The following is a 9,135-nucleotide window of genomic DNA, read 5'->3' as shown; positions in this document are numbered from 1 at the left end:
TCCAGCCTCACCTGTGACATCACCTGTGATGGAGAGGCCTGGTTTGTGCCTGGGGAGGGCTCCCATCTGCTGGGTGTAGGAGAGTGGACATTGGAGGAGGTCAGTGTGGACCTGGCCCTCAAGGAGCCTCGGGTGGGGGGTCGATCTCCTTACACACCTGCTTAGGGGATCAGGGGAGGGAAGGTAAGCAGGGCCAGGAGGCTGCTCTGATAACTGGAGAACAGATGTGCCTGAGGGGCCTGAGCCAGGGAAGAGGGTGCCCAGAGGGCAGGGGGCAATGCTGTGGAGATGGGCTGAGGACCAGGAGTCCCAGCCTCGGTGGGGACAGGGGCTGGTGCTGGGACATCACGGGGAGGCCTGCTGGGACACAGGCAGGTGGACTAGGGGGCTGAGGAGAGCCGCCTTTCTAGGGGACCCTTCAGGCTGCTGCCCAACAAGATGCCAGCACTTCCAGACCTGGCTGTAGGAGGCAGCGGGGTCAGTACTGTTGTGTGGACATGTCCTTCACTGTGCAGGGCTGCCCATGGTCGGGTCTGACGGGGGGGTGTCTGAGCCAGTGGAGGCTGGCACAGCCTTCCTGTGTGGCCCCCCCCCACCACATTGTTGGCATGGCCTCCACATGGCATCTGCCTCTACCCCACTCCTAGGGCCAACTCTCCATGCTCGAGCAGCGGGGGGATGGTGTCCTGCTACCTGCTTGGCCTGAGGTGTCCACCTCTGTCCCTCCAGGACCTTGCCTGGGTGCTGCCCCCTGATGAGGTGGTGAGGGGGCCTGATAGCCAGCCTCTGAGGGGAGAGTGAGCCCTGGACCTCCAGTGTGAGCCCCCACCCTAGTGGGCCTCTGTCCCCTCTGCCCTGCAGGTGGCCTGCAGTCAGGGCCTGCTGTGGGCATGTGCGGGTCAGATTCTCTGGGCACCCCAGCCCAGCTCCCACTTCTGGGTGTAGCTGGCTTCTGAGGTGCTGACTGTTCTCCCAAGCCAGTGGGGGTCCTGGGGCTTGGGGAGGCTCAGATGTCCCTGGGAGGGTTGTGTCTGGGATGACCAGCCTCCCCAGGGGAGGCCCCTGCTCTGAGCTCAGCAATGGGGCAGGTCTTGGTGGGAAATGGCTGTTCCTTGGGGGCCCGGCAGGGGTGACACCTACCTCCCACCCCTCCTAGTCCAGCACATGGCCTGTGGACATGAGGACAGGCTTCAGGGGGACAGGTGTCAGGGCATCCAAAGCCCTGAGTGCAGGGAAAATGTGTGCACACTCCAGGTGCCCACCAGGCTGGGGCAGGGTCATCCTGGCTGGGTGGCACAGACCCTTGGCTGCAGCCCCAGGACCCAGCCCTTCAGCTCCTCTGGGACTGCCCCCCCCCCCCAAGCCCTGGCCCTGTGCCCATGTGTGACTCACTGGCCGTCTCTGGGCTCCGGTTGGCGTTGAGCAACCTTCGGGAGGCCTCGTGCCGGACCACACACGTGTAGGTGTCCGGGCGAGGGGCCTGGGCCATGCGGATGTGCAGGACTCTCCAGGTCTCGAAGGTGCTGCTCCCCAGCTCGGCTGTGGGGGGGTGCAGTGGCAAAGGAAGCAGAGTCTACCTGGACCTGGTCCCTTAGCCAGGTGAGGAGGACGTCTGGGGGCGAGAAGCCGGACACTTTGCACAGGAGCCAGGAGGCTGCTCTGGACACAGTCAGGACGTGGACTGTGAGGCTGCTGGGCGCAGAGGCAGCTGCGAGGAGAAGCCTGGTCATGCGCGGGCCACCCGGGGCCTTGGGGGAAGCTGGGCGGCCCGGGTCCTGGACAGAGGAGCGGCTGTGCCAGGCGGGGGGTGCGCGCACAGGGCCCCCAGCCTCACCGTGTTCCCTGGGGGCTGTGGAGGGGGCCTCACCGTGTTCCTTGGGAGCTGCGGACACCACTTGGGAAGCCACGCCCGGGCCGCTCAGCGTGCAGGTGATGTTGGCCCCCGAGGCCCAGGAGGCCACGCGCAAGTCCAGGCGGCTTCTCAGGCTCTGGGAACCATTGGCATTCTCCTCCAGCGGCCCACTGTCCACACCCGCGTGCAGGGGCACCCCGGCCACCTCCCAGGACAAGCGGGACTCCTGAAGGCCAGCCCCCACTGCCAGGCAGGTGAAGGTGGCCTGTCCCTTGAGCCATGGGCCCTGCAGGGGAGGCTGTGGCAGGTAGAGGCCGGGAGGGCTGGTGTGGTTCCGACACTCTGCCAGAGGACAGTGGCCTCGGTCACTGGGGGCACTGGGGCGCGCAGACCCGGCCTGGGGGTGGTGCTGTGGGCAGTGTGACATGCCCTCTCTGATTCTGCCTAGCTCTCCCTGGTGCAGACCCGGCTTTTTTCGCCTCCTGGCCTCCCGCCACCGGCCTGGGGGCTTGCTCCCGAGCTGGGCTGTCCCCGGGGCTCCCAAATCTGTTCTTCCCCTTCTTCCCCGCTCTGTGCCCCAGGGCACTGACCTCTGAGACTGGCGTCCGCTGTCCTTTCCGGCTCTCTGGTTTGTGCCTGGGTGTGGCTGGTGGAAGGCACTGTGGAGGGAGGTCGGGGGAGAGACTGTGCTGCACACGTGGTCAGGCTGTGGCCTCCCTGGGCCCCTCAGCCTTCCTGCTCTCTGGGGTTCTGAGACCTGCCCGGACCCACCACTGTCCCCTAGTCACCACGTCACAGTCACTTCCACACTTGTGGCGAAAATGGCCGGTGAGTTACCGGTCCCAGAAGTTTGCTCTGTAAAGGGTCAGACAGCAAACCTTTAGGCTTTTCTGTCTCTCCTCCTCTCACCCCCTCCCCCCCTCCGCCATTCCTCTCAAACTGCAAAGACTGCTCCCAGCTTGTAGGAGGAAACAGGCTGTGGGCAGTGTCTGGCTGCGGGCGTGCTGAGGCTCACATGCCCCGGGGGATGGGGACCAGTGAGCGAGTCCCGCTGCACAGGACCACTCTGCATTCTTGCCCGGGGGACTCCCCTGTCTCTTGATCAGTCCCCCCACATGGAGCCAGGGCCCTGGCCGTGTTTGGAGATGGGGGTGTCGCGGCTCTGGCCTGGGTGGGGGCCACCCGTGGGGAGAGGCTCTCTGTCCAAATGCTTCTGCTAACGTGGCACAGGGGTGACTGTCAGACCCTCCTCCCGAGACGCCAGCAGGGCGACGGGGAGCCAGTGCGGGTGGGAGGGGAGGGTGGCTCCTGCTGTGGGGAGGCCTTGGGTCCCATGCCACGGCCCCCGAGCCTTCAGGGGGCATGCTACAGTTCTGTAAGGGTCACTCCTGGCCGCTTTGGTGACACATCCTCACGTGAGGCCCCATGACAAGCTGTGGGCTGCTGGGTCAGCTGCGTCCCAGTCCTGGCCCTTGGGCCTGCCTTTGTCGGCTATGCTTTCGCAGGGTGTCTTGGGTGGGTCTCCTGTTCATAAAGGGCCAGAGGCGTGTCTGCTGGTGCCAAGCACAGAGCCTGGCGCACAGTAGGTGCTTGGTAGACGTCCGTTCAGGGCCTGTCTTTCCTGACTCAGATGGGACTTGAAGCCTTGCGGGAGAAGTCATGGAGGGCTGCCTGAAGGGGGCATCCTAAGAGATGGGAAGGCAGGAAAGGGTGTGCTGGGGTGGGGGCTCCTCACCTGAGACCCTGGCAGTGCTGGGCACTGTGGTGGAGTCCTCTGATGGGGTTGGCCCAAGAGTCGACAGGGGGGTCTTAGTTTCCCAAGATGCTGAAATCAGAGGAAAGAGGCAGGTGAGGGTCGGACCGTGTGTACACTGAGGTGGGAGGGCTGCGTGGTGGACGGGAGGACCTGGAAATGGCGGGAGGGAGGGACGAGCTGGTTGTGCTGTGCAGAGGTGGGGACTGGGCCGTGGGAAGCCTCACACTCAGCCTCTGCTTTTCTTTTGCACCCTGAGCACAGGGTCTGCGGGGAAAGGGTTTGAGGGTTGGGGTGATGAGAGGTGACCCTCATGGGCGCCGTGCTGAGGCCTGGGTGCCTGTGTCGGTCCTTGGGGTCAGGCCCTGGTGGAAGGTGTGGGAGACCCGGGAGGGCCCTCCTTGTGGTCTTGGGGCCACCCACCTGGCCACCGGAAGGCCTTCTGCAGCTTGCCGCTGGCGGTGCTGCACTGGTGGGGGTCTGGCTTCCACTGGGCAGTCAGGAAGGACAGCTCAATGTTGTCTTGTGCCTTCGGCATGAAGAGATTGGTCTTTGTGTCCTGGTCCTGCTTCCCCCGAAACCGAGGTCACCTGTACTGACTCTCGGGAGTATCCTCTTGCCAAGCAGGCCAGGACTATGGAGTCGCCTTCTTTCAGGGCTTGACACTCCGAGACCAAGGGGAACACATGCAGCGCTTCTCCGGAGGCTGGAAGACAGACATGGGGTTCTGGGGTTGGGGCTCCCAAGGGTGCAGGGTGGGGGTGTGTGGCAGGGCAGAGCTGGCCGAATGGCAGGGGCTCCCACTGCGGAGCCCGAGGTTGGGGTTGCCCAGACCCCAGTGCAGGGCGGTCCCTCCGTGATGGGCCCGGGGCCATGTGTCCCCACACCCAGGGCTCCAGCTGCTGGCCCCTGGCCACCGCGGCACAGGTGCCGTTTGCTTGCAGAGGGGCCACGTGGCCAGACTTCTGTGTGGTTCTCTGAGGAGTGAGTGGGGTCAGCCTTCCCCCCCACCCCCCGACCCTGTGCCCTGGGGTGGGGTGGACAGGCTGTGTTGCACACTGGGCCCTATGGGCGGCAGGTCCCAGGATGAGGGACTCCAGGTGGGCTGTCTCCAGTCCCCTTGTCCTCTCCCCAGGGACCTGGCTGGCCAAGGGCGGCTGAGCAAGCATGAGGCCCCTGATGGCTCTGCTGTATCTTAGTCTGTGGGCCCTTTCCTCCTGGCTCCTGCCTCATCCCACGTCCCCCCAGGGCACCATGCTGCCATTGCATAGACAGGGTCAGTCATGCCCATTCTTCAGCCTGGACTGAGGTTGTCTGGGTGGGTGGAGGCGCCAACCCCCCTCCTCACTGGTCCCCTGGGGGCGGGACCCACCTCTCTGCTCTCCTAAGCACCTGGTCACCGTGCCCCTGCCTTCTCCCATCCACATGCCAGAGGCCCCCGCTGCGCAGCCTCCCTGTCTTCCCCTTGGGCCCTGAACTTGGGTCTGTGGGCTGCATTGCATCCTAAACCCCACTGCCTCAGAACGTGATCTTGTTGGGGGGACACAGTCACAGTAGATAAAGTCATGAGGTCATACTGCCAGAGGGTGGGCTCCAAATGCAGCATGACTGTCCTTACAAAAGGGGATATAGACATGAACAGGAAGTGCTCTGCATGAGGATGACGGTGGGACTGGGGGGAGGACTACGGATCAGACAGGGCGCTGCGCGGGAGGACGACGGAGGGACTGGGGGGAGGATTATGGATCAGACACCGCGCTGTGTGCAAGGATGACGGTGGGACTGGGGGGAGGACCACGGATCAGACACGGCGCTGAGCGCGAGGACAATGGAGGGACTTGCGGGAGGACCAGGGATCAGACATGGTGCTGCGCGCCAGGATGACGGAGGGACTGGGGGGAGGACCAGGGATCAGACATGGTGCTGAGCGCGAGGACGACGGTGGGACTGGGGGGAGGACCAGGGATCAGACACGGCGCTGAGCGCGAGGACAACGGAGGGACTGGGGGGAGGACCAGGGATCAGACACAGCGTTGTGTGCGAGGACGACGGTGGGACTGGGAGGAGGACCAGTGATCAGACACAGCGTTGTGTGGGAGGACGACGGAGGGACTTGGGGGAGGACCAGGGATCAGACACAGCGTTGTGTGGGAGGATGACGGAGGGACTGGGGGGAGGAGCAGGGATCAGACAGGGCATTGTGTGGGAGGACGACGGTGGGATTGGAGGGAAGACCCAGGATCGGACACAAGGGGCAGACGCCAGGGTTGGGGGGCATGGAGGGAATGCGCCCCCAGAAGTGACATGGTCGGTGTCCGGCTCCCGCTGTGTCGGCTGCCGCAGGAGAAGAGGGGCATCCACACTCCGGTGCCAGAAGTGGGGTGTGACAGAGCTGACACGTGGAAGTACCCGTGTAGTGTCAGAACCCGAGGCTGCGGTTCTGAGGTGCACGTCAGAAAAAGCCGGACTGCCTTGAAGGCTGTTCGCATGAATTTGGATGTTACAGGCAATTCTGATGAGGGCTTGGAGAGGAAGGGAGGGCGGAGGGCCTCATGTCTCAGCTGTGCGCCATGTGGACACGTGGCTCGGGAGGTTTCTGAGCAAAGTGCCGGAGGACGGGCTGGGCCTCTGCTGTCTGCTCCTGGTGGATGTGGGAGAAGGGAGAGGGAGAGGAAGGCAGGGAGCTGGCAGCGAGGAGCCAGAACTAGAAGCTTTGGGAGGGTCTCTTCCTGTCTGGACACAGGGCCCAGGGTCTGGCCGGGCCTCCTTTCGCTAAGGCATCACCTGTGTGGTCCAAGCAAGCATGTCAGTAGGAGCCATGTGGTTACCCAGGAAAGGTCTGGCCTCCACCTGGGCCCTCGCTGCCACCGCCCCATGGCCTGTGGCCGCCCTGGCTGTCTGTGCGGTGTCCAGGCGAGCCTCTGACATGGGTCCCACCCCCGCCTCTGCCACGGCCTGCCCCTCGTCTGCGGTGGCCTGGGGGGACGGAGACTGTTCCTGTGCCTCCCCTCTGCCAGATGCTCTCCTAACTGACCAGAAACTTCTCCTCCCATCCACATGCCCCAGATGCCTCAGCAGGTGGGACAAACCCTCGGGACAGGGACTTGTAGGTGGACAGCCCTGCTGGTTGCACACAAATCCCTGAGGCCCAAGCTTGGTTGCCGGCTCCCGACATGATTGGGACCCTCTCGAGCTCGGCTGCCGTCCTTCAGCATACTGGATGAGCCTGAGACTCTGGGTCTCCTTCACGGAGATCTTTCCCGCCATGTCCCCTGGCAGGCAGTGTGCAGACAGACCCGCCCCCCCCCCCCCCCCCCCGCTTTCCCACACACGCTTCGCAACGAAGGATGGCCACCCCTGGATGCACACACAGCACACATGGGTGCAGTTTGGGATAAAGAACCTTCACGAGGAAGCAGTTTCACAGGATAAAATATACACATTTATTTCAAGGCGACATGTGTGCACACTGCAGAGCGGTGCTGCGTCCACGGCATTTGGCCTGGTCTTGAGAAGCCTGCGTCTTTGGGCGGCAAGCGGGAGGGGTGACGTGGGAAGGATTTAAGTGCAAGTCGACAGGCTCTGCAGGTTGGGAACCCCGGGCCCCAAGGCGGTGCCCCCCTGGGTCCCATCTTCTGGGTCTCTGAAGTTCTTAGCGGGGGGGTCATTTCACCTGCAGACGACAGACACATGAGCTGTTTCCCTGCTTCCCGAAGACAGTGGGTCAGGCTCAGCCTGAGGCCATCTGTGCCCCCCCCCCCCCCCGCTCCAGGCCGCCACTACCTTGAACAGGGTGACTGTGGTGCTGTAGAAGACGCTGAGGAGGAAGAGAACGATGAAGGTGGAGGCCATGGTGTTCAGATTCTCGAAGCCCTCCTCCTCGGCGCTCACCTCCCCCTCTGCAGGGGACACAGCACAGAGGGGTCAGGCCCGGCACCAGCACAGTCCAGCCCTAGAACCACCCTCGGCCCTCGGCTGTGCTGCACCCGGGAGGGACAGGTGGGGCAGGAGAGGGTGTCCATGGCCTCCTGGCCTTGCAGTCTCCCTTGCACCCACCTTGTGGGGCTGAGGGCCCCTGGGCTCAGTCGGGAAGGGTCTCAGCCAAGCGTTAGCTGGGCCTTGACAGCCCAAAGCAGGGGGCCAGGTGGAGGCAGAATGTGGCCAAAGCAGAGCAGGGTAGCCCTGAGCACCTTGTCTAGGAGCCCTGGGATGGCAGAGAGTGCGACAGAGAAACATAGATGTGGGGGTGCGGCCTGGGCTGGGGCCGGAGGCAGTGACCCCAGAAGAGTGGCTCACAGTGTCCTGAACTCTCCTGTGGGGTATGGTGACACAGCTGGAGCCACCTGCGGCTGAGAGGCAGAGAGCAGGGCCCGCTGCCACCTGTGGTTTGGGACAGGTGTGGCCCTGGCCGCCGAGACCAGAGAGGGCTGGCAGTGAGGAGCTGGCAGATGTCTGGGCCCAAGGGGACCTCTTCACTTCCTAGTGAGATTCCCACTCGCTGTCTCTCTTTCTGGGAGTGAATAGCATTTGTGGGGCCCTGGCTGGCTTGTCTGCCCTCCCAGAACTCTGGGGCCAAAGGGTCAGACAGAGCCCTGAGACTCCAGGGAGGCTAACACTGGGGTGGTCAGGCTGAGGACACTCAGTGGGGTCTGCAGCCCCTGCACAGGTGAACTCAGGTGCCCAAGGGCTTGGTGCGCAGAGAGGGCCTGGGACGGGGCCCGAAGGGGGCTGTGTTGCCTTTGCCCATTCAGGAGAGGAGATCCTACTCACGCCCCTCCCCTTTTCTGCCCACTGGGCTCTGTTCTCCCTTACTCCTGCTTCTGGGGCCTCACTCCCCACCCTTTCCAGGGCTGGGTGTTTGCAGGGGCTCCCCACTCAGATCACGCTCTCTACAGCCTCCCTCTAGGGAGGGGCCTCCCCACCTCTGGGGCCGGTGGTCAGGCACTGCCTGCCTTGTCCATTCACCCGTGGGTGCCTGGGCATGGCAGGGGCTTCCTTTGGCCCTGGGCCTGCCAACGGTGGCTATGGTCAGTGCCCAGGCTGGGCCAGCCCATGGACACACCTCCGAGCTGAGACGGAAGGATGAGCGGAGCGTGGGCATGAAGGCCTGCGGAAAGTGACGTGGCTGGAGAGGGCGGAAATGCCTGCCTGAGGCACCGAGTGACCTCGTGTGCGCACGTCAGCGTATCTGTGACTGTGTGTATGTGTGTGTACCTATGTGTGCATGTGTCTGCGTGTGTCCACATGTATGGGTGTGTGCTCGTATGTATGTGTGTGCATGTCCATATCCCTGTGCATCTCTGTGTGTGTATGCAAGTTCCTCCATGTCTATGTCCATGGGTGTATATGCATGTGTATTTGCACCCACGTACAGTGCATGAGTGCCTGTGTCCATGTACATGTGTGTTTCCTGTGTGTGTGTTTACATGTCTGCATGGGTGTGCATGTGTGTGTCTGTGTGTCCATGTTTCTGTGCCTGTGCATGTGTAAGTACCCATGTGCATGCACGTGTGTGCCTGTGTGCCTGTGT

General features: G+C 63.4%; 1 gene segment (V, D, J or C); it reads right to left on the bottom strand.

Moving 5' to 3' along the window:
• Window positions 1-1,152: 1,152 nt before the first annotated feature.
• LOC125909063 (immunoglobulin heavy constant delta-like) lies at window positions 1,153-4,329 on the bottom strand. The segment is given in 5 exon segments: window positions 1,153-1,169; window positions 1,393-1,708; window positions 1,868-2,511; window positions 3,588-3,677; window positions 4,029-4,329. Coding segments are annotated over 3 exon segments (745 nt in total).
• Window positions 4,330-9,135: the final 4,806 nt, after the last annotated feature.

This window comes from Panthera uncia (genome assembly GCF_023721935.1).
Source record: "Panthera uncia isolate 11264 chromosome B3 unlocalized genomic scaffold, Puncia_PCG_1.0 HiC_scaffold_1, whole genome shotgun sequence".
In the NCBI taxonomy this organism is placed as follows: Eukaryota; Metazoa; Chordata; class Mammalia; order Carnivora; family Felidae; genus Panthera; species Panthera uncia.
Note: the sequence above shows the minus strand (reverse complement) of the source record. Positions and strands in the feature narration are given on the sequence as shown.